Genomic DNA, 27,986 nt, shown 5'->3' on the forward strand with positions numbered 1-27,986 from the left:
AGCAGCGGTGGGGGGCGGGCCCAAGGCGGGGCTGGGGAGGCGGGGCCACGGGTCATGCTCCTCTCTCCAGAGCCAGAGGGCGGGGTTGCGGGGCTCCAGCAGCTGCAGGGGGCGGTAGCCCCGGCCAGTTGGGTTGCAGGATGGACAGAGGCACAGGAGGAGGCAGCCTCCTGACGGACCCCGGGTCAAGGAGCAGCAGGCAGGGTAGGCTCAGGGTGGTGTGGAGAGGGTGGGGAATTGGGAAATGACCTGGGGGCAGTGGGGGTGGTGCTGGATGGGGTGCAAGGTTGTTGGGGGGGGTCTCTGCAGGTAGAGGGGCGCTCTGAGGGGCATCAGCCTGTCAGTGGTCTGGAAGAGGGGGCACGCTGTAGTCTCGCAGGAGCGAGGGAGCCGGGCCAGGGGGAACTATAAATAGCTTCTTCCTCCAGCCCAAGGGGAGGGACGGCCAGCTGGAGCGCTCGGGGCCCTCCCTTGGGGCCCTTCGCTGGCCTCCAGGTTCCCTGTCAGGGGTCACACCAGTCTGGGGAGGCTCAGAGGCTCATCTGGGAAGTTTTTCATATGATTTCACTTTAGCACTTAAAGCAGCATTTCTAGGGCACCTACTGTGGGCCCTGTGCCCATGCTGAGCTGCACTAAGCACCTATCGTGTGCCCTGTGCCCTAGGGGGTCAGGAGCCTCTCGGAGCCCTTTCTGTGTTCCCTGGCTGGTCCTGAGTCACTTTGAGCACCAGTGTGCGCCCCGTGCCAGGCTGGAAGCAGCAAGTGCAGATAAGTGTTCCCGGGCCACTTGGTCACGTGGCTCCATGCCTCCAAATGGGAACCTCACACCCACTGTGAGCTCTGGGCGCAGGGAGACACAGGGGATGATCCTCGGCCAGAAATGGCCAGAGGGAGCTGGAACTCCCGGGAACCCCCTGAACCACCACCCAGTGGCAGCAGAGGGGACAGGAGGAAGGGAATAAAGGGGAAGGAAGGCAGTGGGGAGCAGCAGGCCCCGGGTGCAGGGCTGGTCAGCGTGTGCACATGCTTGCTTCTGTGCATCGCATGTGGGTCTGTGTGGTGTTCGCTGAGGTCCCTGGGCCCTCACACTGCAAAGGGCGGCTTGGTGGCTGGCCAGGGCTGGCCCGTAGGTCCAGGACAGCAGAGTTTGAGCACAGAATTGAGGGTTGAGGACTCCAGCCACCCCACAGCTTGCGGCCTGGGACGCGGGAGCAGGTCCATTGGTCGGTGCAGAGGGCACCACGGGAGGCAACCAGGGCCAGGCGAGGCGCATTCACGGTGGGGAGGCTGAGCAGGACGTGTTCACACACGAGTGCACACTGACACCCTGGCACACTTCCCACAGACAGCTGGCTCACTTTGGGGTGGCCCCGAGGGGGACAAAAGCCCCGAGGGCACCTACTGACGCAGAGGGTGAGAGAGCAGGAGAGCATTTGGATGGAGGGAGCGCACGGGAGCGCAGGCCAGGAGGCGGACCTGCGGCAGTGCGAGGTGTGGGCCATGCGAGGTGTGGGCCGTGAGCTTCAGCTGCAAGTCGGCCGGGGCCATCCTGCTGGGGGTGGGGCAGGGGGCTGGCTCTGCAGCGCTGAGCCCCTTTCTCAGCTTCCCCCTGAGAAACGGGGCCATGGGAGGGCACAGGGGGAGTATCCTCAGAGCAGATGTGGACCCTGGCCTTGGGGAGGGGCCCCGGGCTCCTGCTGCTGGCTGACCTGTGGCCTCCTACTGGAATCCGGGCCTCGGGAGGGTATGTCTGGGTCGGCTCGGGCTGTTTGGGGAAGAGTGGGAGGTGAGAGCTGCTTCCTAGGAAGCCAGACTCAGCCTCTCTGGGTGTGGACGTGGCTCCCCAGACACGGCGGCCCTGGGGAGAAGTGCCCTGCCCCGGCCGCCTCCTGCCCCCAGCCTTTGAGTAACATCTTCAGGGAGGTGGGGAGGAGCACGGGCGGGCCTGAGGAGGTGCTGGGTGTTTGTGGGTGTGAGAGGAGGCGGCCTTTGCAGTGGGGGGGTGGGGGGATGGACAGGGTGTGGGCATACGGTGACAAGGTCTCTGAGGCCAGAGTGGCCCCAGGATGACCTTGGCAGTGGCCAGGAGACAGAAGGGCTGGCTGTGCCAGGAACAGAATGAGTGGCTTTGGAGGAGGAGGAAGCAGAAGGGTGGTCACGAAGGGCTTCCTGCTCATCAGAGGCCACCCATGGGTGTGCTCAGAGGTGCTGGGCATGGAGTGGAGGGAGGAGGGGGTGGACCCTGCAGAGCAAGGAGGAAGTGGCCGAAGGTGTCTGAGGTCGGGCATCCCCAGGGGAGGCAGCCAGAGCTGGTTTCAGGTTGGGTCTAGGTGGACTTCCAGCCCGTGGACCTCCGGACCTTTCATTTCCCGGGAAGTGGGCAGGCCATCCGTATCGGAGTCACCCCAAGGATCCTTGCCAGGCTGTGAACGGCTGGGTGGTGATTTGGAGAACTAACCCAAGGCAGGGGTGTGGCGAAAAGGGTAGGGGGAGGGGTTGCAGCACCTGCGGTGTACCGGGGTGACCCTTCCTTGCTCGCGCCCCTAGCATCTGGCTCCTGACGGGCCACAGTTTGGTCAGAGGGAAGTCCAGGTAGGGCACAGTGCTCCTGGCAAGGGGAGTGGCAGAGAGCCTCCCTGGAGGGCAGTGTGGCCAGTTCAGCCGTGCCCGTAGGGGCCCCAGGGCAGAAAATGTCCAAAGCTCAGCAAGGCTGAGCGGAGAAGACAGCAGAGTGGCCCCAGGGTTTCTGAACTTCCTGACCTCCGCCTCGTCTCCGCTGCGTTTTAAGAGACAGTAGACACATAATATAATAAGTGATAACATGAACGAGTGGTTTTTTCAGAGTGCTTCAGAGTGGATTTTTCAGACACTGGCACACACACTCTGTACCAGGATCTTGTAAGATGGATGACCTGCACCTTCCATTTTCAGCGGACTCCCCACACAGCTTCCTTACGTCCCACACCCGCCCGCGTCCCACTCACTGGCTCCAGGGCGCCTGGGGTTTAGCCTGAGCTCCCCAGCAGCTAAGGCAAAGGGAGAGACACGATCAGGTTTGAAATATTTCCTGGGTCCCTGTCCATGACATGAAGGAGCGTTTTCAGCATGGCTGAGCGGATCGTTCCTATAGGCTGGGGGAGAGCCCCGGGACTTGGAGCAGACCAGAGGGTCGGGGCAGAGCGAAGTGGACAGTTGGGGCATCAGGCCGGTGACTACTGTCGCGCGGAAGCCTCTAGGATGGTCCTGACCAGTCAAGCCCCGCGTGTCAAGTAGACTGTGCCCTACTGCGGGTAAAGTCGTCCCTCCTGGGGTCCCTGAGGTCCCGCGTGGTAAAAGAGCAGAATTTCGGGTGCCTTGGGGACGAGGCCTTAGGAGAGACCCATGCAAGTCAGCGCGGTCGCGTCGGGTGTGCTGGACTGGTTCACCGGAGGAGGGGCCTACACCACCTAGGATTTGGGCCCGTAGGGATTTGGGCATGCGCGGCCTGTATTTCCCCGCAAGAAGGGCGGGCCGGCGGGGGGCCGGCTGGTCGGCGAGTTGGGCACGCGCGGCGGAGGCCCGGCCCCCTTTCGTTGGGGTGGAGCCTGCTCGGCCTGGGGCGGGGCCTGCGGCGTGCTGGCCTTGCATCACGCGGCTGGAGGAGAGGCGGGGCCGAGGGGCGGGGTCTCTAGCGGCACCAGTTGGCCGGGCTTCTAGGGCTCGGGAGCCGCGCACTCCGACTCCTCCCGCCTCCGGGATGGCATCCCCGAGGGAATTGACTCAAAATCCCCTGAAAAAGATCTGGATGCCGTACAGCAACGGGCGGCCCGCCCTGCACGCCTGCCAGCGCGGTGGTGAGGCGGGGTCCCCGGGGAGCGGGGAGGGCCGTCCACGGGGATGGGTGGATAGGGTGGCCTGGGCAGTGGTCTCGCATGGAGAGGGGGCCGGGGCCCGGGAACCGGTGCGGATCTGGGGACGGGTGAGGCTGCCTAGACGGGTGGGAGGGGAGCAGAAACAGGTGGTGGGCCCGAGACAGGTGTGACAGAGCAGGAGACGGAAACGGGGATGTGGGGAAATCTTGTCTCCTTGGGGGCTGGGTCTTGCGGTCTTCACCTCTGCGAGAGGCCCCAGCACCTAGCACTTCACAGTGTCTCCACTGCCTCAGGCCAGGGGAGGGCCTGGAGCCCTTGCCCCGTCCTCTCTGCTGACCAGAGAGCGTGGGCCTGGTAATTGGGCTGGGTCTGAGCTGTGTTGGCCTTAGAGAAATTGCTTGGCCTCTCTGAGCCCAGAACTTTCAAAGGCTCACGTGTAGGCTAGCCCTGCAGTGGGAGGAAGGCTTACCTCTTGGCCTTCATCACCTACCTCTTCGCCTAAAATCGAGTTTTGGGAGGAATGTCAGGAAAGTGCAGCTTTGACTAGGACAGAGATAGTGAGGGCACTGCGACATGCCGGCCTGTCTTTGTGTCCAGGGGTGTGGAAGCATTCCAGTGGGGTCATGGGTAAATGGTAACATTTGTGGTGAAACATCTAGGAGCCATGCTGAAATTCACACATTGTTAAGGGGCTCGCCTTTCCTGGAGTCCTGGGCATTTAATCCACTACCTTGACTTTCTACATGTCCTTAAATGAGTCTGCAACCTTCTTATTATGAAGAAAAACAAAGGTTTGTTTTAGGAATAATGAAACATTGTGATGAATTTGCAAGTTGGCAAGGACCTCGGAGAACATCTAGTCCAGCTCCTGGTGCATGAATGGAATGGAGCCCAGGAGACTGGGTATGCGTGAGGGTCTCCCTACACTCCCGACCTCTGCTTGGGGCTGATAAGGGAGGGGAAAGTGTTCTTCGTTTGTCCAGCATGGAGGCCAGCCTGGGGCCTTGGCTGTGACCACGATGTCCGTCCTCGGGAAGAAGTGTGTGTATCTCCTTCCACACTGTGGGTTCTGGCAGGCGGTGGCCATGGCTTTGACCGTGATACAGGTCCTGGTGGGAGACGGAGCCTGTGCTCATGCTTTTAGTCCCGGGCCCATGGCTTTCCATGCAGTGCTCGGAGTCCTCGGGGGCTATGGCCATGCCTTCCTTCCAGACTTTTCTGGAGGCGTGGAGGAGGCTGAGGCCCCCTTCTGTGCTCCCAGCCAGTCTGCGTTGGGGCCGCATTGTCTGAACTGGGTGGTAGCTGCCGTTGTCACATAGAGGAAGGAGTAAGAGCCTGGACTTTGGAGGCAGGCGCACTCAAGCCGCCTCCTGGCTCCAGTGTGTGACCTTGGGCAGGGAGCTGAGCCTCTAGGCCTTGGGCTCCTCGCCTGTGGAATGAGACTGTCACCATCCTGCTCCGTGAAGCTGCTGTGAGCCTCCTAATGAGTAGGTGCTCAGGAGGGGGTGCTGGCCATTTTGTAATTTCACCACTCTTTCTTCACCTCTTGTCCCCTCGAGGCCTGGGGCTGCAGCATCAGCTCTGAGCGAACCCCCACTACAGGTGGGAAGGGAGCTGCAGCCTAATGGGGAGGGGACTTGCCGAGGTCTCACAGCCCCTTGGGCGGGGCCTGTCTTGATTAAAATGTGGCTCTGGCTTGGGCAGAGGGGCTCATGCCCATCACAATGTGTTGCACGGGGTGGGTGGGATTGTGTGGGCTGGCCCAGCACCCCAGGTGCTTCCTGGAGAAGGAAGTGGCACCCAAGAGGCCAAAGATGAGACCTGCAGAGTGTGGGGAGGTTCCCAGGTTAGGGTCCCAGAATTCACAGCAGGGTGTGACTCAGCAGTGAGTGAACCCGCGGATGGAACCTGTACGTGCAGCAGGTCCATTCCCCAGAGGCTGCATTCCTGCAGCCTTTATGCTCTGCAAAGCGGGCCTATGACCAGGTAGGAGGACAGGTGTGGACCTGAGGGTGCGTGGTGCGTAGGAGTCCACTCGATCGCTGGTGTTTGCAGAGAAGAGGGTGCGGGGCTCACGGCTGGTCTGTGCTGTGTGGTGGGTTGTCCTCTGGGCACCCGAGGCTGATGGGTGGCTGTGGGACATCCTGTGCTTCCTCCACCCCCACTTCTCATTAGCAGCTCTTCCTCCTTTTGATAAAATCAGAGCTACACCTGAGGTCCGGAAGCTGTTACCTCCCTCATCACTGACCCCTCAGCACCTGGAGGTGCTTCGGGGGGCAGGTGAGGCAAGGGCGAAGAGGGGACTCAGGAAGCGCAGCAGAAAGGACAGTGTCTGGTGGCTTTTCCTAGCCAGTAGGTGGCAAGACTCTTCAGGGTGCAGACATGACTGGGGTGTGTGCAGGACAGTAGGAGAGTTGACTTGCTGTCCCCTCTGAACAGGACAGTGGTGCCATGTTGCTTTATTTCCAGGAGCTCCTCCTCCTTCCTGCGCCTGGCCCAGGGGAGCGGAGCAGGCGCAGTTCAGGAATAAGTCCTGGAACCCTCTTCAGGGACTTGTGGCTGTCCCTGGGGTGGCCTCCCCAGAAATCGCTCACTGTCCAGCACGAGGCTTGTCTCAGGCCTCTTGTGTGCTAGGGTCCCCGTGGCCTCGGACGAATGTGCAGGAAGGGGAACTAGAGAGGGCAGCTGGGTGACATGTTTTCAGATTTCCTTCCGCATATACCCAATGTCCTACACATTGTGTCCCGCTGTCCCACTGCTCGTTGTCAGGGTGCTCCAGGGCCCTGCGCTGCTTGTTGTGAGGGTGCTCCAGCGCCCCGAGCTGCACGCCCCGGCTCGCCTGGTCAGCGAGCTCTGTGTCCCAATGCAGCGGGTTTCCCACCCCACACCCCCACGGGGGCCTTGGTGTGCACCTTCTGCATGGCTGGTGCCTTCCCAGTGTTTTGCAGTTGGACGCAGAACTGTTGTGAAAGGACTTGTACTTTGACTTTTCTTTTGGGTCATTTCCTTGGGAGCTTATCTTGAGGAACAGAAGTAATAGGTAATTTATTGCTCTCGTTTTGTACCCAGCCTGGATTTGCTGCCCTGCCCGCCCCCCAGGGCTGTGCACCCAGGGTGGGAGGGTGCCGAGCAGACCCCCTGGGGGGAGGCCAAGGCGTCTCTGGGAAGACCGATGAAGAGGGGATGCAGGAGCCCAGTCCTGAGATCGAGGAGGAACCAACCCTCCAGGGGTTGAGGCGGGGAGAGGTGGCATCGTCACAGGGGGCAGGAAGGGTTCAGGTCCTCCCCCACGGTTGGTAGCGATGCACCGCCCTGGTTAGTAGGCCTGCGCTGCCCTGCAGTTGCCTGAGCCCCGGCCGGCCAGCTAGGAATTGTGCAAATGGCCCAGGGCCCCTTGCAGCTGGCCTTGAGGACACAGGGCCTTGCCTAACTTGTTTTTCTCTTGCATTAGCTAACGCTGAGGCTTTTTCGCAAGTTCCCTCACTCTTGCTCACCTGTTCCGGGGGATTCTCTCCGGTCGTCCCTTGGGGCTCACTGTTTGTGTCACCTTTGCCCACAGCAGCGATGGCACTCCCACTGGGGAGTAGGGCCCTGTACCTCTCCCTGGGGACAGAAGTGCCTCCACACCCCAAGTCCCCACGGGCAGTTGGTGCTGAGGTACACCTGTGTCCTTAGCCTGGCATTCTGCCAGGGTACGTTTATTTATGTGTTTTTAAGATTTTATGTATTTATTTTTAGAGAGGGGAAGGGAGGGAGAAAAAGAGGGAGAAAACGTTGATGTGAGAGAGAAACATCTGCCGGCTGCCTCTTAACGCCCCCTACTGGGGACCTGGCCTGCAACCCAGGCATGTGCCCTGACCGGGAATCGAACAGGTGACCCTTCAGTGGGCAGGAGGATGTCCACCCCACTGAGCCACACCATTCAGGGCGGGAAGTGCTTTCACACGGAGATAGGGCTGGACCTCCCTGAGGGATTATCTACCAGCCCCTCCTATAGGTTCTGACAGAGCCAAGGTAAGAACCCAAGTCTCCCTGACTCCTGACCCCCAGGCAGCGCCGGCCCTGGGGCCACTGTGCTTCAGCCGGAGGGTTGGGGTGTCGGGCCTGGCAGTCTGTCTGAGGAGGGCTACCAGGTAAGGGCACTTGCAGAGCCACAGGGGTCAAAGAAGGGCCCTGACGGGTCCCTACATCTGTCCATCTCTGTCTGCTGGGGCATCACCTGGCCCAGTTCCTGGGGTTGACGAGAGGGAAGCTTCCTGCGGCTTCTGAGTGGAGATCACACGGATGGCTGAGCTGGGTCACCTGCTGCGGCTTTGCTGCCTGTCCTGGCAGGCCAGGGAGTTGGGGGGCTGTGGCCAGACCCTTCCCTGCAGCCAGCCCGGCAGCTCCTCTGATTGGCACACGGTCCTGGTGGCACACGGGGTGGCGGGAGTGGGCTGTGCCCTTGTGGACGTCGGCCTGGGGCTCTGGTCTCAGCCCCTTGCAGCCGTCACCCTGCTGGGCTTCGAGATGCTTCCCCACACCCTCCTGCCCGTAAATTCTGAGCACCACCGACTCTGTGCCAGACTGGAGGACCCCAAATGGCTCAGACACCCCACGGCTGCTCTCGCTCCAAGGGACGGGTCTCGGGGCGCAGACTCCTCAGTGAGACGGCTGGCTGGGCCGAGGAGAGAGGACGCCGCCAGTGGGCACGGGGCGCCGAGGAGGAAGGCCTACGGAAGGAGCGGTTTCTGAGTTGGGCTTTGCACGGCGAAGGGAAGCTCACCCCGGGGAGAGCGCGCAGCGGCACTGCGTGGCGGGAATGCAGAGCGCACCCGTGAGATTCCCGGATGGGAATCCACCGTGTGGGAAGCCCCCAGGCTCTGGCTCTGGCTCTGCTCCCTGTGGGACTCCCCAGTGGCGCGCAGCCAGGGGCGCGGCCGGTCCGGCTTTGTGTCTGGTGATGCACAGCAGGGGGGGGGGTCCCACGGTGTCTGCTGGGCCCCCGGCAGCCCTGGGGAGTGGGGGTGTCGGGGAAGGAGCAAACTTTCCTCCACCCCAAGGTTCATCTGCCTGGCCTAACAATCAAATAGACACGAGACAGATTAGCAAGAGAAAATAACCAACTTAAATACGTACGTACGAGAGCCCATGCACGCGAGCGGGTCAGAGAGGAAAGGGGGGCTGAGGGGGAGAGAAGACGCCCTGAGCCGCAGATAAGGGGAACTGACCTTTGGCAAACAGACGTGTGCCCTGCCCCGCAGATAGCTCAAAGGAGCTATCTCGGGTGAAAGCTTACGGGCAAGGCCTGCAGTGCAAATTCTTTTCTGCGGTTGATGGGGCCTGGGCAGAAGATTCTCTCGAGCCTGTGGCTGGAGCTGCCTTTCACCCAAAGCCATCTGTATATCACAGAGGCACATGTTGGGGCGACTCGTTCTGTACCCCCACCGGAGCAAGCCAGTGGTGGCTTGAGGTCGGGCCTGGGGCGCTCAGGGACCTGCGTGATGTGGAGAGGCTTGGAAAGCGTGTCTGATGCCAGCCCTGGGCCGCGAGGGAGGGAGGGCCCCCCCCCGGGAGGGGTCCTGACCCTTGTCTGACCTGTGCCCCTTGCCTTTCAGTCTGCATGACCAACTGCCCGACGCTCATCGTCATGGTGGGCCTGCCAGCCAGGGGCAAAACCTACATCTCTAAAAAGCTGACTCGCTACCTGAACTGGATCGGCGTGCCCACGCGGGGTGAGACTTGGCCTTGGCTCCCCGAGCGGGCGCTGGGGCGGTGTGTGGGTGGGGGCGTGGGGGGGGGGGATGAGAGATGGGGCCCGGGCTCGGGGGCCGTTGCTGTCGTGGGAAAGCTGAGCCTTGCCTTTCCTCTCCCCCAGAGTTCAACGTTGGCCAGTATCGCCGGAACGTGGTCAGGACGTACACCTCCTTCGAGTTCTTCCTTCCAGACAACGAAGAGGGCCTGAGGATCAGGAAGTGAGTGGCCACGCACGCGCGTGTGAACAGAGAGGGCCGTGGAGCCTCTGGAGGCCAGCCGCCGGGGACAACGGAGCTGCCCCTGAGCCCCGGCCTTGCTGTGCCCCCCGCGGGCTGCGCCGGGGCGGGCCTCTTGACCTCTCGGGTGGGACAGGGCTGGGGATGCGGTGGGTTCGGGGACCAGGAGACAGGCTGTGTGGTTCCTTGGTGTTAACGAGCCCTTGGCCAGGGCAGGGGAGGGCCGCCCTCCGTGGGTGGAGCCGAGGGGGTGCCCGTACCGTCCTCAGGGGTCGGGCGGAGGGGGAGGGCGGCCACCTCCTGGGGCCTCGCAGAGCAGAAGGATCGGGCCGGAGCCGGTGCCTTTCCTCCCGTGCCCCAGGAGAGGCTCCCTCCTGTGCATTTGGGGGGTGGCTAGCGCGTGCCTGGCATGTGTGGGGCAGACCTTGACCTGGCTTTGTAGCCGCGCTGGGTGGCTGGTTGGCATCCTGCTGTTACTCTCCAGGGGGAAATTTGCTTGCATATGACCCCCACCCCCCCTCCCCCACCCCACCTCAACTGAGTCCCCTCTCCAGAGAAACTGAGCACCAGCCTGTATCTGAGGAGCGCACTACGCTCTTCCTGTCTGGTGTCAGCTGAGGGGTCAAGAAGCGTCCTTGCCCTTGATGGGCCCCACGCCCTCAGTAGGGCACGGAGCAGAGGTTGGCCAAGGTCTCCTAACGGCCCCAAGTCAAACAAGTCAAACAGGGCCCCCCAGGCCAGAAGTCGCCAGGGCCTGGACACTAGGCAGCCAGCTCTCTCTCTGGCCACCAGGTGGCAGGAGCTCCCCACCGTGGGCCTTGGCCCTCTGACCTGTTTTTTGCTCTTGGGTCAATGGCTTGGGCCGGGCTGCTTGGCTCATCCTCCAAATGAACCAAGAAGGGAAGGCGAGTCTGACGTTCAGGCCTCTGCGGCCAAATTGCAGGTCAAACTCAAGGCCGGACCCTCTGGTGATATGGACCCAGACAAAAGGGAGGGGACTGCTATTTGAACTCCTGCTGTGTGCTGGGTGTGTGATGCCCATTGTCACCCGCCCCCATTTTTACAGATGGGGAAATCGAGGCCCAGAAGTCTCATACAAGATAACAAGTTATTTGACACACCCCATGGGTACACATGGGTTCACACACACACACACACAGAGCCATGTGTACACACACATACCTGTGAGTGTATACACATATGGACACCTACACATAGACTCACGCATGTGCAGTCAAGATGGCATAGTGTGCAAGAACACGTACACACACCTGCAAACCTCATGTGTACACCGAGGCACACTTGTGCTCATCTGTGTAGACATATACACACTCAGGCACACTCAAGCATGGCATGGGGGGTTCCCCAAGACCACCCAGATTCTGTGATTTGCTAGGATCTCAGCATGTGGCCACACTCCCAGCTAAGGTTTATTACACAAAACGATACAAAGTGTCAGCAAAGGGGAGAGGCCAATGGGTTGAAGTTTGGAGCAAACCAGCTTCCCAGAGACTCTGCCCCAGACTCAGACAGGGTGCCCTTAGGTCCTCCGGCGTGAACTTGTGATGACACGGGTGAGGTGTTTGCGGCCAGGCCGGCCCATTGCGGACGCGCGTCCAGGGTCTGGCGGGGCGGGCCGTGCGCACACTCCGTGCCTGGCTCGCACCAGTGTTGCAGAATCCCGGAAGGAAAGCAGGTGTTCCGTATAAACTGTATCGTTTGTGTAAACTGTCCAGGAAACTTTTTTTCCATCTTCACCCGAGGACATGTTTTTACTGATTTTAGAGAGAGAGGAAGGGAAATAGAGACACAATGATGTGAGAGAGAAACATCTAAAAGAAAAAAAGAAAGAAAAAAGAAACATGCACTGGTTGCCTCCTGTACACACCTGGCTGGGGACGGAATCTACGACCCAGGCACGTGCCTTGACCAGGGATCGAGCCCGTAACCTTCTGGTGCATGAGATGGTGCTTGAACCGCCTGAACCACCTACACCTACAAATCTCACGTGCACACCAAGGCCAGGACTAAGGAGATAAAAAAAAAAAAAGAAAGAATCTGTGCAGGGAGCTGTTTACCATTCAAGTTCCCAGACCTCAGCCCAAGGCCGGCCTTGCAGGAGGCCGTTCGAAGGTCGGGATTCTCAGGCCGCCGTGTTAACCCTTTTCACACACGTGGTCACACGACAAGTGAAGGTGGGTGCCCACTCTTGCACGCAGACACCTGCATATCTCTTGGCACATGTAGCATGTACATACGGGTGCCCACCCTGTGCACACACATGGACACACGTCAACACACTAAGCACACTCATGTGCTCACACCACACGAAGACACGTGGGCACACCCCATGTGCACTCGCATGGGTGTTCGCACATGCACACCCTGAGTGCACATTTGGGCACACTCACAAGAACCTATACTCGTGCGTGGGTGCACACACACGAACCCCATGCACGCACGTGTGTGCACGCGGTCGTGCCTGTGCCTTTTCACTCACCGCACACGAGGGCTTGGGGGCACCGGGGTGTTTTCTCAGACACCAACTGGCGTCCTGCCGTCCCGCTCAGTTCAGTTCGGACTCCGCCCGCCGGGAGCAGCGTCAGCCCCCGTAGGTCACAGGCTCGACCCTGCCGACTGACTGCCCTTACTGTAAACACCAGTCGCCAGTCCCCGGGGGGCCCCCCCCCCGAGTGCTTCTGACTGACCCTCTGTAACTCAGGGTTTCCACAGCCTCCTCCCTGGTCCAGCGGTTTGCTAGAACCACTCACAGAGCTCAGGAAATGCTTTAGTGATGTTTACTGGTTTATTATGAAGGATACAACTTGGGCACAGCCAGACGGAAGAGACACCCAGACGGGGACGGGGGCGTCCCCACCCTCTCAGGGCGCATGGCCCTCCCGGCCCCTCCGTGTACCCACCAACCTGGACGCTCTCCAGCTCTCTCTGTTCAAGGGTTCTCACGGAGCTCAAGGCACCTGCAGCCCAGCCCCTCTCCTGGCCAGGGGAGGGTGTGTCCCTCACCCACTGCCCTCCTGCAGCCCGGGTCAGGTCCGGCTGACCCCGTGTTTTCTCCCCTGCAGGCAGTGTGCGCTGGCAGCCCTCCGTGACGTCCGGCGGTTCCTCAGTGAGGAGGGGGGACATGTGGCGGTGAGTGTGATGCCCTCGTGACACCTGGGAGAGGCCTACGGGAGCCCACGTGCATCCCCCCCTTTGCTCACTGGGCCTCCGGAGGGGAAGGCCAGGTGTGTGTGGCCCGGCTGCCCCTCGGGGACCCGACCCTGGGGAAAGTCCGCGGCTGCTGTGCAGGAGGCGGCGCGAGGCTGGCTGTGGGCCGGGCATTTCCGTCTGGGCCTGTGACTGTCCGTGACCCCACAAGACTTCCAGTGCTGGCACTGCCGGCCACCTCATAGGTTAGAGGGATCCTGTTACCTGGTCTTGAGCAAAGGTGATTTCCCCTGCCCTAGGGAGACGCCCGTCCAGCATTTAAAGGTTGTTTCAGGAGCCAGTCGAGTCCTGTGTGTTGGCCCCTGTGGTCACATGCAAGGGGTGGGCCGAGCAAGGCTGAGCCAAGTGTCTGCAGGAAGGGCTCCTACCCGCCCCCGCTGTGCAAACACAGAAACTACGTTTTTTCTTACTTTTTTCCCTCGGAGGTGTGCCACCCGGAGCCCTCTGTCCCCCAGCTCCATCTGGATCCGCTGCCCTCTCGGTCTGTGGCACAGTTGCCACACTGGGAATTGCCTTCTTCCTCCGGCTGGGGTATCCCACCATCCCACTCCTGGATCGGTCTTCCTTTTCCATGGCTTACTAACTTGTTTTGCTGGAGCACATCCTCCGGTAGCTTTCTGAGAAAGGTACTTTGGAGGTAAATTTCACCACACCTTGCGTGTCTAGGAATGTTCCTTTTATCCTTAGAGTTTGATTGTTGGGTATGGAGTCTAGGTGGGAAGTCCTTTCCCCTTAGCATTTCCACAACATTCCTCCTTTGTGTCACGGCTTCTAGTGTGTCTGTGGGAAAGTCTGATGTCCTTCTGACGTGCTGATATTCCTGAAGGTTTCGTGGGGGGAGCTGGGGTCCTCTCGTGGCCATCCCTCTGGGGAGGCGTGTGGGGTCTCTGGGCTGAGGTGTCTCACGGTGAGTCTTCTCTCCTCCACCACGCTGGGTCCGGTGGCCGTTTTCACTAGGCAACTCTCCCCGGCAGGCCTGAGAAGTTGTTGTGTCCCACTACTTTGATGAATCTGCCACTTTCAGATAAGTGACCCCCCACTGGGCTCTGATTTTTTTTTAGAGCTGCTTTTTCTGGAACTGCTGGTGGCTGCGCACTAGGCTTGGTCCCTAACTTTATCTCATAAAGACAGTGTCTTACAAGGATTGGTTGAAAAAATTTTAATAAAGATTTTATTTATTTATTTATTTATGGAGAGGGAAAGGAGGGAGGGGGAGGGAGATAGAGAGAGAGAAACATCAATGTGTGGTTGCTGGGGGTTATGGCCTGCAACCCAGACATGTGCCCTGACTGGGAATCGAACCTGCGACACTTTGGTTCTCAGCCCGGGCTTAATCCACTGAGCTATACCACCCAGGGCTGGTTGAAATTTTTAAAAAGTTTCTGTGCTGACATTTTAAATTTGCAAATTTAAAAGTTCTCGTTCCATGTTCTAATTTATTACAACTTTTTTTCATATATTTTTTTATTTTACTGATTTGAGAGACAGCGGAAGGGAGAGACAGAGAAACGTCAATTTGTTGTTCCACTTATTTATGCGTTCATTGGCTGATTCTTGTATGTGCCCTGACCAGGGATCGAACCTGCAACCTTGGCATAGTGGGACAGTGCTCTAACCAACTGAGCTACCCAGCCAGGGCCAGAACTCTGCTCTTGTTGTGTGGTTATTAGAGCATCCTTGACATTTTCTTTTTTCCCATGCTCTGTCTTCATTTTCTCGAAGTTCCTTTTATTGCTTGATTTATTTTGTTTTTCACGTGAGAGGTGTGTTTGGAGTGTCCAGTGAGCCCTGGTTGCGTGCCCTTTTGCGAGAGGGGGTTGCTCAAAAGCTGCCTGGGTGTGCAGGGGTGCGGACTGCCCCTGAGGGGGCCCAGGCTGGCCTCAGGGGCTTCCAGAGCAGCGCAGGCGGCCGAGCCAGCTGGACGAGGTGGGACGGCCGGACCCGGGGCTCTGCCGGCTCTCCGTTACCGTGCCACGGTCCCTTTCCCCCGCCGCCTGTCCCTTTCGTCGGAGACGCCGGTGCCCCCGCCCTTGCGCGTCTTGATTCTGCACCAGCGGGTGTGCTCGGGTCCATGGGGGCTTGCTCGGGTTTCCCGGTTGTTCAGAGTCGGCGACCGTGTGTCTGTCTGTCTCAGAGAACCTCGTGACGTCTCCCCTCCCCGCTCCTCGCCCGTCCTCTTGATCCTTCTGTTCCCAGTCCCCCGGGGTCTCGGGATGCAGCGGAGATACATGTGGGTTCAGTTCTCCAGGTTTAACTGGTTTCACAGGATATCCTGCTGGTCAAACATGAACTGAGCGCCTGCTGTATGCACAGCAGTGCTGAGTGCATTCCTCCGTGCCAAGGGTTTGCTGCCCTTGGGGAGCAAAGCACACTCATTCCTCCCAGCTTCCTGGGGGTGTGCTCCCCAAGGAAGGGGGGGACCAGCCCAGCCCCCGAAGGTCTGGAGGAGACTGGCCAGGCAGGGCCCGGCCAGCAGCGGGTCCGAGTGGGAGAGCCAGCCCTGCACCTATTGGGTGGCTCTCTCTTCCCCCGGGGCCGGAGGCCCAGTTAACCACAGTTTGGTCCTAGGTTTTTGATGCAACGAATACCACCCGCGAACGGAGGGCGACCATCTTTAATTTCGGGGAGCAGAACGGCTACAAGGTGAGACCTTGTTGGCTCGAGTCCTTGGCCGGGCGCATTGGGGCCCTCGGGGGCCCCTTTCACGGGCATGGGACAGGCCAGCCCCCGAGTGGATCTGGGGGGAAAGCGGCTGCTTTTCTCCAGCCAGGGCCTTCTTTCCTGGGAGGCCAGGGTCTGGGTGGCCGAGTCCCGGAGCAGGTGCCGCCTGCTTTGATTCTGTGTTTCCGGACCCCGCTCCCAGCCCAGGGGCTCAGGGGCCCGGCCGCTCGGCTGCTCGGCTTGGCCCTCGGCGGGGTGGGGGCTCTGCGGGGCCAGGCCGGAGCCCTGACCGTGCCCGTGGCCCCTCCCTCCTGCCGGCCGCGGTCCTCCCCGCAGACCTTCTTCGTGGAGTCCATCTGTGTGGACCCTGAGGTCATAGCTGCCAACATCGTGGTGAGTGGCCCTTCTGACCCGGTCGGGGCAGTAGTGCAACCGAGGTGGCATGTGGCACTTGGGTCCCCCTCCAGGTTAGGGCTTGTGCCTGGGCCAGCCCTAATTTGGTCTTTCTGAACCTCGGGGCCGGCCGGGGTGGGAGAGAGGAGAATGCTGGGTCAGGTGAGCCTGCCTCCCCCCGCAGGGCTGTGTGGCAGGTGGGCCTTCGTTCTGCGCCCTCCTCTTCCCTCCCCCGCACGGCGGTCCCCTGGACGGTGGGGAGACGCTGCAGCCCCTGGGTCGGGGTGGAGGGTGCTATTCGCATTTTGAGAAGGAGACTTGACTCCTCTCCCCTACCCTCTTTCTATTCAAGGAACGAACTCTAGGTTTGGGGAGTTCGTTCAGGTGGGGAGGGTCTTCCAGTCCCCTTGTCCTGGGGCCTCCCCCTCCCCCGTCCCACAGAGAGGAGGGGCTTGACCTTGGGATGCCCAGGAATGCTCTTTTAGCTCCAGTGCGGGGACCAGGAGGCCACTGGGCTCCTCCTGATGTGCCCGTGGTTGGCCTCCCGCCCTGCGCCCCGGCCTTGGCCTGGCCTTCAGCCCAGGGCCCGCACCCCCAGCCCCACCCTCGCACCCTCCTTGGTCTCTGGCCGCATGTGGCCGCCAGCCCTGACGGGTCCCCACTTTGTGCCTGGCGCTGGCAGCAAGTGAAGCTGGGCAGCCCCGACTACGTCAACCGTGACAGCGACGAGGCCACGGAGGACTTCATGAGGCGCATCGAGTGCTACGAGAGCTCGTACGAGTCTCTGGACGAGGACCTGGACAGGTGAGCGAGGACAGCCCCGTGTCCCAGCCCCGTGTCCCAGCCCCGTGTCCAAGCCCCGTGACGGGTGGGCAGCAGGGGCCCGCTCGGCTGCCTCCTCGCGGCTCCCCGTGGCGGTGGGTCGTGGCCAGAGATGGTCTGGCCATTGTTGTTTCTGCCCTGGGGCAGAAGTTGCGGACCAGCGGTGCCCGGCAGAGTCCCCACTGCCTTGCTGGAGCTCCGCGTGTCCGAGTTCTCTCCTGCTCCATCGTGAAATCAAGCCTGATTTCCATGCAGAGGGGCCTCCCGCAGGCATCTGCAGACTGGACTTGCTCCTTTTTAAACGCACAGCCTGCGTTCTGAGAAGGGGGAGCGGTGGCCGGACCGTGCCTGGGGACAGCTGGCGGCGCCTCTCCCTCCCGCCGGAGAGGAGGATCCAGCAGGAGCGAGTGGCGGGTGGGGAGGGGCCCTCAGGTCCGTGGTGGCCATTCAGGTGGGGCGCTTACAGCAGCGGGCAGCTAACTGTTTGCGCAGAGAGGCAGGAGGCCAGGTTGGAGGCCGCGGGCCACGCAGCCGCCGACTCTGCGGCTGCAGAGCAGAGGGAACGAGACGGCGTGTGCACGGATGGGCGTGGCCGTGGTCACCGGGCCGGGGGCTGTGTCTGACTTGCTGGCCGCGGTTTGCCGGCTCCTGGCCCGCATGCGTGGTGGTGGCGGCGCTTTAGGAAAGAGCAGGCGGCCCCTCGGTAAGGCGTTGCACGGTCTTTGCAAACCAGACCAAAGAGACGTGGGCCCGCGCCTGTGCCGCGCAGGGAGTGACAAGGCCGGACTGTGGCTCTGTGCTCGGGCCTCTTCTGGTTACGTGAGAGTGTGCGAGGCCTGCGGACCGAGGGGAGGGGCAGCTGGTGGAGGGCCCGAGTCCAGCTGGGCTGTCCGGCCTGCCCGCGCCATTGGAACGACGCAGCGCTTGCTCTCTGGGTTCCCGGTTTTCCGTGCATCCCCTGCTCTCCCAGCGTGGCCTTCCCGCTCGTGGCTCTGTGCTGTGACCGCAGGAGAGGAGCTGGTCTGCAGCTGCTGCTGCTGGACTGTCAGCAAATGTCACTGCTGTTTAAACAATATATGTGTGTATTGATTTTAGAGAGAGAGAAACATTGATTGGTTTCCTCCCATATGCTCCCTGACTGGGGACCAAACCCACAACCCAGGCACGTGCCCTGACCAGGAATTGAACCCCTAACCTTTTGGTGTACGGGACGATGCTCCAGCCAACCGAGCCACCCGGCCAGGGCAGTCGCTGCTGTTTTTGGTGGTGGTATCTGGGTAACGCCCCTACACCTAGGCCGACATCCTGTGGTCTGGCCAGTGAGAACACCCAGAGAACACCCCGAGAAATCCCACCTTTCCTCCTGCTGCCCCACCCCCTCCACAACCGTAAACAGAGAAGCGCACTCTCCAGGCTACAAAGTTGCACAATTGCAAAGCAGGCAAAGGGGCTGAGCTGGGTTTCTCGGCTGCCGCCACCAGCACAGTCCTCCTGTGCCTCTTGCCCCCTCTCCCCCCTTTCTCCTGTCTGCTGCCTGCTGCCTGCTGGGGGCTGTGGCAGCCACTCTGCGCGTGGATGACCTGGGCTGAGCTGCAGGGGGCGAGGTCGCCAGAGGAAGGAAAGGCCAGGTCCTCGGATGGCTGACCGGGAAGAGGGGAGGGGAAGAGCATCTGTGAGCTACTTGCGGATCTCTGCTGGAGAAAGCAGTCTCTTCCGTGTTCCCCTTGCGGACAGTGCGTTGAGAGCCAGAGGCAGGAGGGACCTGGGGGTCGCAGAGCAGTGGTGGACGGCACAGTGCGGCCTGACTGACCCCCCCCACCTTCGGGTGTCACCTCTCGGGAGCCTGAGTGCTGAGCACCTCCCGCAGGGTTTGTGTGTCACACGTGTCCTGTCGCCCCGGCCTTGCCCCAGCCTCGCCCCGTCACTCGCACCCTGGCTGGCGGCCCCACGTGTCGCGATGTCCAGCCTGGTGGTCGGAGAGGCGAGGGCCTGCCGCCAGGTCCTGCGGCCGGCGGGATGCGCCCCCCAGGGCCCCGGCCACACTCACAGGCCTCTCCCGACCTCCTCCCCGGACAGGGATCTGTCCTACATCAAGATCATGGACGTGGGGCAGAGCTACGTGGTGAACCGGGTGGCCGACCACATCCAGAGCCGCATCGTGTACTACCTCATGAACATCCACGTCACCCCCCGCTCCATCTACCTCTGCCGGCACGGGGAGAGCGAGCTCAACCTCAAGGGCCGCATCGGCGGGGACCCGGGGCTGTCCCCCCGGGGCCGGGAGGTCAGTGCGTGTCTGCGCGTCGGCCCCTCGGGGCGGCTGTGCTCGCGCGGCAGGGGCCGGGGCTGGGCTCCAGCTCTCGTGGCCGACGTGTGACCATCGAGACGGATGGCCTCCCTTCAGTCTAGAACGTTCCAGGCATGTGGAGAAAGTCACCGAGCATGAAGCAGATGCCTGGGTCTCTGGCTTGCGTGTGAGCTGTCCCCTCGGAGAGGCGTGACAGCCTGGGGGTGGCCCGAGTCCCTGCAGTGCAGCTGATGGCCGTGCCCCAGTCTGGGGGTGATGTGGAGGCCTCGGGGGGAGGTCATACAGCCTCGGGCACCCCAGGGTCAAGGGTCGGGGCAGCGGCAGGGGACCTTGCGGATGGCTGGCACTACGCCCAGGGTCTGGGAGGAATGCACAGGCTGTGGGTGTCACTGGGAGGCTAGTTCATGTTTTTACTGAACTTGTGTTCTCGGAGGCTGGCCATGACCTCGGGGACCGTTGCGTCTCTGGGGCCTGAATTCGCTTGTGATGTGTTTCAGTTTGCCAAGAGTCTGGCCCAGTTCATCAGTGACCAGAACATCAAGGACCTGAAGGTCTGGACCAGCCAGATGAAGAGGACAATCCAGACGGCCGAGGCCCTGGGCGTGCCCTACGAGCAGTGGAAGGTCCTCAATGAGATCGACGCGGTAATTAATCTCTGACTCTTCCGTCCTGGCCCGGGGCTCCTGGGGCCGTGCTCAGCCAGGGCAGGGTGTGTGTGAGGGTGGGCGGAGCTTTCTCCCTCACTTTTCTTTGTGGTTTAGGGTTTCGATTTCCCCTTCTCTCCCTGCCTTCCCACTGCTCCTTCCCTCTTTTGCATTGAACTATCTACATCAGCCAGAACTGATTTCGACATAAACCTTAACCATGACCTTTCCCCAGTTAATTCACACGGTGGTTATCTCTAACCATCTGTCTTTTTCCTGTTGATTCACTTTATCTACTTTTATTTTCAGTTCTTACGTATGATTTGTGTGTCTGTTCACACGCCGGTACCACAGTTTTAATTATGACAGTTTTTTTACTATACATACTGGCCATTTGATTTCCTTTGGGAGGTCTTTTGCTCTTTTTTCCCCCCGTTGGGTTGCCTGCCTTTTTCTTACCAGTTTTCAGGAGTTCTTGAAGTACTCCACTCTGGACACGACGCATGCCTGGTCCTTTCGGATGGAGGGCCGGACACTGCGTAGGAACACTTACGGAGATAATCTGAGGTTCTGGCTGACGTTGCCTTTCTCCGGAGGGTGAACCTCTGCCTCTGGCCGGCAGTTGGGGCAGACTCCCTCGGTCTACTCAGAGACAGAGTCATTTTAAAGCTGCGTTTTGAGCTCCGTGGAGGCTACTCAATTTTTTCAGGTCCTCCTCCTCGAGTTTTCTGTTGGAAAACTCGTGGCCCCCAAGCTTCTGGTTTTTGTCTCCTGACCCCAAGATTGTTGACAGGCCGACCGAGCTTCTGTCCACTCAGTCCCTACTTCCTGCTTGGATTCTTTCTTCCTAGTTTCATGGAAATCTAACTGACATGTAACATTGTATTGGTTTAAGGTGTACTGCGTGACAATTTGATGCATGTATGTATCTCAGAAGGATCACCACACTAAGTTAATATTCATAACCTCACATTGTTACAACTCCCCCCTGCCCCCGCCTGTGTAATGAGAATTTTTAAGATCTGCTTTCTCATCAACTTTCAAATATGTGTTACAGTATCGGTAACTATAGTCACCGTGCTGGGAGTTGGTACCTTTTGACCCCCTTTACCCATTTCCCCACCCCCTGGATTCTCCTTTTTTTTTTATATATATAAGATTTTTATTGCCCTGGCTGGTGTGGCTCAGTGAATTGAGTGCCGGCCTGTGAACCAAATGGTCACCAGTTCGATTCCCAGTCAGGGCACATGCCCGAGTTACAGGCCAGGTCCCCAGTGGGGGGCGCACAAGAGATTGCCTCTCACATGCCCCTAATCGGGGACCTGGCCTGCAACCCAGAAATGATCGCTGAGGCTGTGGAAGGGATAAGGGGGCCGAGGGAGCACAGCTGGGACCCAGGACAAAGGCCCGGGAGCCCCGGCATCGGAGGGGCCATGGAGAAGGCTGTGGACGGGCGGCCAGTGCGGTGGGAGGGGGCCCGGGCAGACGAGGGGCGTGAAAGTCAAGGCAGAGAGGAGGCAGTGGTCAGTGTGGGGGATGCCCCAGGGAGGCCAGGCTGAGAACTGACCGCTGGGATGTAGCAACAAGGTCCCTGGGTGTCTTGGCATGAACTGGGTGGGGCTGGTGCCCAGGGGGAGTGGGTGGGGAGCGAGTGGGAAGCAAGGAGGCTGAGCCCGGGGAGACTTGGCCGTCTGCAAGCTGAGGAGGGGGCGCTGGTGGAGAGGGAGGGAGGGAGGGAGAGTGCAGGGAGTCCTGAGGAGAGACAGAGGCCCAGATTCCGTGGGCGTGGGAGTGGGCGTGTACCCTGAGTGACACAGGTGCGGTCTGGCTTTATAGTCTGCACAAAGTCCATACTGAGAAGTAGCGTGTCCACAGCACAGAAGACAAAAGACATGTTAGAAAAGATACACAGTTGCTTTCTGGTTGGGTGAGTGGGTCTTGGATAGCCGGAAAAGACTGTTCTGATAACTTTGCACAAACAGGGGGCCGCCCCTGCTCAGTGTCGCCATAGGGCCAGCTCTTCCCAGGCGGGTCCCTGCCCCGGGCTGGGAGAGCCTCCACGGCCCAGGAACCCGGTCCCCTCTGCCCAGCCCCCCTCCCCAGGGCCGACCCCCCAGCCTGGCATGGGAGGTGTAACGACCCCGGTGTCTCCCTAGGGCGTCTGTGAGGAAATGACCTACGAGGAAATCCAGGAGCATTATCCACTGGAGTTTGCCCTGCGGGACCAGGACAAATACCGCTACCGGTACCCCAAGGGGGAGGTAGGTGGGCTTTGGGTGCTTTGTCCCAGGCACGTGCTGCCTGCCTGGGGGGCCCACCCGTTGTGGCTGAGGTCCCGTGGGGCCCTGTGGGAGCCTGGGGCCCTGTGGGAGCCATGGGGGCAGCACTGGGGGCTGGCCTCAGAGGCAGGCTGGGCTGGGTGTGCCCATCATCTCTACCACTTCCTGGCCGTGGGGCCCAGGCTACAGTCCCCTTCTCCGGAAGGACGGTGCTGTCCTTGTCACCTCCCACGTTGCCCACCCCCTTCCCTGGCGGGGGGGGGGGGCATCATGGGATGATCCCTCTCTCCCTGCCGCTTCAGACCCCACCCCCAGCCCTGAATCCAGACCTGGGGGACCCTCCCAGATGAGGCGTGGCCTGGGCCCCAGGGTTGGGAGCAGGACAACCTCAGGGCATGACCGGGGACAGTGGCCAAATCAAAACACCCCGCACAGACACACGTGTGCCCAGGCATGGAGGCCCCCCCACAGGGGCCAGGCTCCCGGGCAGGCCCTTGTGCCGCCGTCCTGTCCCCGGGAACTGGGCAGCTCTGGGTGCGGCAGTCACTGCCCACACAGTGCAGTGCGCGGAGCTGAGCTTTGGAACCAGCCCAGAGCACAGGGGAAAGAAGCAAAGCAGCTTCCTGCTCGACCCTGGGAATCCGGGGCGGGGTTGGGGGGTGGCCAGGAGGGAAATCGCAGTTACCCCAGAGCCAGTGTAGGACTTCCCCTCTGCTCCTGGTGCCGCCCGAGGGCTCGGTTCTCCCGGGGGAAATCTCCAGACCTCCTGGGCGCAGGGCAGGGAGACAGAGCAGGTCGACTGTAGGCCCGGGACGTTCCTGAGACCTCGGGTGTTTCCGGCAGGCCGAGCTCCGGAAGTGTTGTGGGGGGCAGGGGTCTTTGCTCCCCCTGCCCCCACCTGCTATGAGCTGGAAGGGAGCTGTGTATATTCCACGTCACCAGTTGCCAGAGTCCTGTGGGTGGGCACAGAGGTGGCCCCTTGGGATGGCAGCCTGTGGCCCAGCCCCGCTCTCTCGGTCCTACCGGGGCCTGGCCCTGGACGGGTGGAGGTGACCCCTGTCCCAGACTGCCAGTCCTCCCCGGTCCCTCAGCTTCCCTCGCAAGGTGACTTCTGTCACAGTCCTGCGGTGGGGCGGGCTCCAGCCCTGAGCTGCCCACCCCCGTGCCCTCCGGAGCCAAGCTGGGGGAGGCCTGGCCACCCCCCGGGGTGGCTCATCCCTACCCCCTGCCCCGGATCCGGGCCTGAGGGACCCTCCCTGCTGGTCCTTGCAGTCCTACGAGGACCTGGTCCAGCGACTCGAGCCTGTCATCATGGAGCTGGAGAGGCAGGAGAACGTGCTGGTCATCTGCCACCAGGCCGTGATGCGCTGCCTGCTGGCCTACTTCCTGGACAAGACGGCGGGTGCGGGCCGGGCCCCGGGGAGGTGGGGGGGCGGGGCGGCGTGCACGACAGAGCACGGGGGACTGAGACCCCGGCGTCCCTGGAGTGCCAGCCCTCCCCGTCTGTGCCCACAGAGGAGCTGCCCTACCTCAGGTGCCCGCTGCACACGGTGCTGAAGCTGACCCCTGTGGCGTACGGTAGGACGCTTCCCACGCGCGCGCCGCCCCGCCTGCCAGGCTCGGGCTGCCTGTGGCCCCGTGACTTGCCGCACGTCCCTTGAGAACCCCACTAGGGGCTCGCCCCTCCTCCCTCCATCCCCCTGCATTTCCCGATTTGCTTTTAAATTTTGGGGGGTTCTATTTCTGTGGTCACAGGACGCCTCCCCAGTGGCCCTCCTTAACCAGCACCTACCCATGTGAAGGGCTTTTCCACTGGCTTTTCCCAGCCCTACCCCCCCCCCCCCCCCCACCTGGGGTCGGGCCAGCGGAGACCCCAGGCAGCTTCCCGACGAGCTCTGGGGTCTGGGCAAGTCACCTCCGACACAGGTCGCCAGGTGTCTCGGGGGGTCGTGCCCTTGGAGGATGCGGACGGCTCAAGGGTAGCTGGTGTCAGGCCAGTGTGCGCATCCTCTGGTCCGCCCCCCCCATACTGAGCACCTGGCACGACGTGTGTAACCGGGTGGGGCGGGGGCGGTCTGGGGCCCCTGGGGACTGAGCGTACGGACCCTGAGCTGAGCACGGCCTGTGGCTCCTTAGACCTCCCCGCCCCCGGGGTCCTCAGTGTGGGCTCCTCACCGAGGCTGCGCTGGGCGGTGGCGTTTGACAAGCAGGGGCCTAACAAGGTGCCTGGTCCTTCCTGACATGGGCGGGGGGGCCAGGGCTGTCTGTGGGGGGTGGGGGAACAGGGTAAGACCTGTTCTTTCCGCAGCACCCAGAGCCTCCTCCTGGGAGAAGCTTCTCCCCTCCGTGGCTCCCGCTGCCGTTCAGGAGGGGAATGGCTTTGCATCTTCCTTTGGCAGGTTGCAAAGTGGAGTCCATCTACCTGAATGTGGTAGCGGTGAACACGCACCGGGACAGGCCCCAGGTACCGGCGGGGTCCCTGCTGGGGCGGCGGCAGCTCCCCAGGGGTGTCTGTCTGGGCCCGTCCAGGGCCGGGCCCCGCTGGCTCGACTTCTCTCGCAGGCTGCTGTCCTGTCTGCAGGGGAGGCCCTGGCCTGGGGGTGGCGCTGCCCTGGGGGCGGGGAAACCCCTGGAGCTGGGCCACGAAGCTGGGATGCCCCGGAGCCGGGTCATGGCCAGCTCCCCAGCAGCCCCCAGCAGAGGTCCGAGCCGAGGAGGGCGTCCAGCTGGGGAGGAGGCTGGAGGCCTGCGGCGGGCGGGTGAGGGTTCTTCCATGCTCCCCCCGCAGCCCAGGCTCCCGAGCACCTCTCCCAGCTCAGGCGCCTGTACAAATGAGAACGGTGTGTTCTCCTGGGGGAGGGGCTGCGTGGAGGCTGAGGGGCCTTGGCACTGGGCGGATTCCCCTCAGAAGAGCAGCTCGCTGCCCTGCGTCCCCCCGAGCCTCGCTGAACACAGAGGTGCCTCCAAGGGTTCCCCAGAATCGCTCTCTCCGCCCACGTGGGGTCCTCCCGTCCCCTCGGCTACCTCTCCCACTGAGGCCAAGGGCAGACCACTGCCCCTTCCAAACCCCGTTCCCAGAGCCCCCTGCGGCAAGAAGTCCCCTGGGGCCTGCTGCCAGCCACGATGGGGCGTTCTGGGCCCTGGGCAGCCCCTTGGCCTTGGGCCCCTCGGGCAGCCGGAGGGTAAACGGAGGCAGTCTGGCGCCCTCCCCCGAGTGTCTGGGCAACTAAGGGCAGCAGGTCCCCATAACCTGGAGAAAGGGCCTGATAAGCAGCGTTCGCACAGCCTCGAGGCTGGGCCCGATAAACGGCGCCCATGACCCTGGGTGGGCTCGCATGCGCCGAATCGCCCTGTGTTGACCGCGTGCTCTGGCGTCCGGCCGACCACGCCAGCCGTCTTGCGGCCCGTCAGGGCCTGGTGAGGGGGCGAGGCAGCGGGGCCGTGGGGCGCGTCCTCCCAGAGCCGCTGCCCCCCACCTGGACCTGTCCCCATCCCACTGCCCCCGAAGGCCTGGTCCGGGCCCACCCGCAGGTGACCGGCGCGGACGTCCTACCAGGCGTCCTTCGTGATGCTCGCAGGGGCACCCCCGGCCCCGCTGCTGCCCTTGGGCTTGTCCACCAGCCACGCACGCAGAGGCACTTGAGCCCCGGCTCTCGGGCACGGTCGGGGCCCGGCGTGCTCAGCTGGGCTCCTCGGAGGGAGAGCGGGGGCCCGGGCGCCCACGGCACGAGGGGGCGGGCACACAGCGGGACGGCGGGGACCATCCGCTGCTGCCGCAGGGCGAGTGTTCCGTGTCTCTATTTCTGCCCAGAATGTAGACATCTCGCGGCCTCCAGAGGAAGCCCTGGTCACAGTCCCTGCTCACCAGTGACCCCGTCTCATCCACTGCGACCCCCGGGCAGGCGTCGGTCTCCGCGGAACTGACGCAGGAACACCCTCGAAGCCATGTGCGGCCGGGGCCCCCAGCACCCGCGCCCCAGTCCACCTGTTTCCTGTCGACAGTGACGGGGTGGTGCCCGATGCCACTAAAAGTCATTCAGCCAGACTGTGCCCGCTCCGGGCGGTGTGAGGTCTCCAGCCCCTGCCTAGTCCTGCTCCGGTATAGCCTTCAGGTCTTCCCTCCCACCGTTAGCGTGAAACCCTACAATGTGAAACCGGGTGTTCCCACCACGGCCAAGCCGCCTGCGCGCCCCTGGGGACGCCTGCAGGGGCTCTGCCGCCCTGTCTGCGGCCAGCTCCTGAGCCAGAGGCATGCGTGAGAGGCCAGGTCCTCACGGCTGCCGAGGTCCGCCGCCCCAGCTGAGAGGAGCGCCCTGGTCGCCGAGCCCTGCCTGGAGCCGGAGAGCTTGCACCTGCGCGGACACCTGGGCGGCCAGACCCGAGGGTCTGTGCCCCTCGGGAAGGTGACGGGCTCGCATCGATGCGACGCGACGTGCAGGCACGTGCCCGGAGCTCAGCACCGTGGCCACCCTTCCCAGTCACGTACACTGGAGTATTTTGGGAGCCGGTAGCCAAGGCCCCCCTTCCTGACTACTCTCTCAGTGAAACCAGGGAAAGATGGGGCCGGGGTGGCGGGGGGTTGTTTGAATCACCCTCCCCAGGCCCCGACTCGAAGGGGAGGCTGCCGGCCCATCTCCTGCCCCTCCCTGCCACCCCGCCACCAGGCTTCCTCTGGGCCCCTGTGCCTGGGTCCGCACAGGCGTGCGCACCGGGCCGGGGACGGACGTTTGCTGTGAAAGGTTCGGAAGAGCTTGTGGTGGTCCCGCACGGCCTGGGGGCCTGGCCTTGGCTGACCGCCACCTGTGGTGCTGAGCGGCAGGGAGGCCGGAACCCGGAGGGAGCTGGTCCACGGGGGACTTTCTCGGACACCTCGCAGCCTTTGATGCACGTGCACAGGAGCCTGTTGGAAGTGACTTCGGGGGTCTGCCATCTGTCACGCCCCTGAGCCCTCGGGGCCCAGAGAGGCAGGTCAGGCAGCAGCCGGAGACACCTGCAGGCTCGGGGGGGTGGGGGGTGGAGATGTCTGGGTTTGTAGTCGAATGCCTCCTGCCCACGGGGGACCTTGGTGGAGCCAGGCCCTGGGACCCGAAGCCCACTTGGTCCCCACAGCCCTCCCAGGGCCAGGCCTGGCGGGGCAGCCCACCTGCCCCACGCCCCAGGGCTGTGCAGCTCCCGGGAGCCTCCTGCCGCGGGGGTGGGGGAGCGTGTGCCCTGCCCGTTGCGGGGGGTCTCGCTTTTGTGTGCTGCAGCCGCTGTGGACACACGTGGTGGGGAGATGATGTCGGGTGAGGCCGGGGCAGCGGCCCCCACCCCGGACTCACCTCCCGTCAGAGCCCTGGAGCCGGAGGACCAAGCCCCCATCTTTGGGTCGGGGGGACTTCTGCCTTTGCCCCTGTGTCCACTGGGGTTTTGGCGACTTGACCACATGGACACACTCACTTGTTAGCCATAGCGGGTCCCTTCGGCCCTTCGGTCGGTGGCGCACGTCTGTGGATGTCACCGCCCCTCCGGGACCTCAGGCCAGCTGAGGCGAGACCAGCGAGGCCTTTTCGCTCCGTGTCCAGAGGGGGGTCAGGACCTGCGGGACCTGGGTGTGTCCCGAGGACTGGGCCTGGGGCCGCAGCAGGGCCTCGGGCGGCCCTCCCCGCCTCTGCCTGCGATGGCTCTTGGCTGCCAGGCCTCAGCCACGACAGTCACTGTGCTTCTGTGGTGGCTGTTTTCCTGCTCTCCCCAGAGCGGGTGGTGTTGGGTCTCGCCGCGCATCACACTGTGTCCAGCGTTCTTTGCAATAAATACATTTTTTTAAAGATTTTATTTATTTATTTTTTT

General features: G+C 62.2%; 1 protein-coding gene across 6 annotated transcripts; it reads left to right on the plus strand.

Moving 5' to 3' along the window:
- Positions 1-77: 77 nt before the first annotated feature.
- PFKFB4 (6-phosphofructo-2-kinase/fructose-2,6-biphosphatase 4) lies at positions 78-27,966 on the plus strand. Of its 6 annotated transcripts, XM_045856891.1 has the most exons (15): positions 3,750-3,832; positions 4,653-4,753; positions 9,448-9,564; positions 9,708-9,804; positions 12,906-12,972; positions 15,619-15,693; positions 16,048-16,104; positions 16,787-16,908; positions 19,003-19,210; positions 19,732-19,878; positions 22,035-22,139; positions 23,430-23,559; positions 23,673-23,735; positions 24,557-24,621; positions 25,969-27,966. In XM_045856891.1, the coding sequence occupies exons 2-15, from the start codon at positions 4,726-4,728 to the stop codon at positions 26,026-26,028; spliced, it is 1,341 nt and encodes a 446-aa protein (XP_045712847.1). In that variant the 5' UTR covers positions 3,750-3,832; positions 4,653-4,725; the 3' UTR covers positions 26,029-27,966. The 6 variants fall into 6 exon arrangements, with proteins under 6 accessions (XP_045712846.1, XP_045712850.1, XP_045712845.1 ...); XM_045856890.1 differs by lacking the exons at positions 3,750-3,832; positions 4,653-4,753 and adding an exon at positions 78-204; XM_045856894.1 differs by lacking the exons at positions 3,750-3,832; positions 4,653-4,753 and adding an exon at positions 1,471-1,490.
- Positions 27,967-27,986: the final 20 nt, after the last annotated feature.

Source organism: Phyllostomus hastatus, unplaced genomic scaffold, assembly GCF_019186645.2.
Source record: "Phyllostomus hastatus isolate PE091 unplaced genomic scaffold, TTU_PhHast_1.1 phas_scaffold_129, whole genome shotgun sequence".
NCBI lineage: Eukaryota > Metazoa > Chordata > Mammalia > Chiroptera > Phyllostomidae > Phyllostomus > Phyllostomus hastatus.

Bases quoted from the DNA above. Each gene is read 5' to 3' on its own strand.
- PFKFB4 (XM_045856889.1), top strand. From the start codon at position 3,736: ATGGCATCCCCGAGGGAATTGACTCAAAATCCCCTGAAAAAGATCTGG. The intron at 15,694-16,047 runs GTGAGACCTTGT...TCCTCCCCGCAG, and splicing joins GGGAGCAGAACGGCTACAAG to ACCTTCTTCGTGGAGTCCAT. The intron at 22,140-23,429 runs GTAGGTGGGCTT...TGGTCCTTGCAG, and splicing joins ACCGGTACCCCAAGGGGGAG to TCCTACGAGGACCTGGTCCA.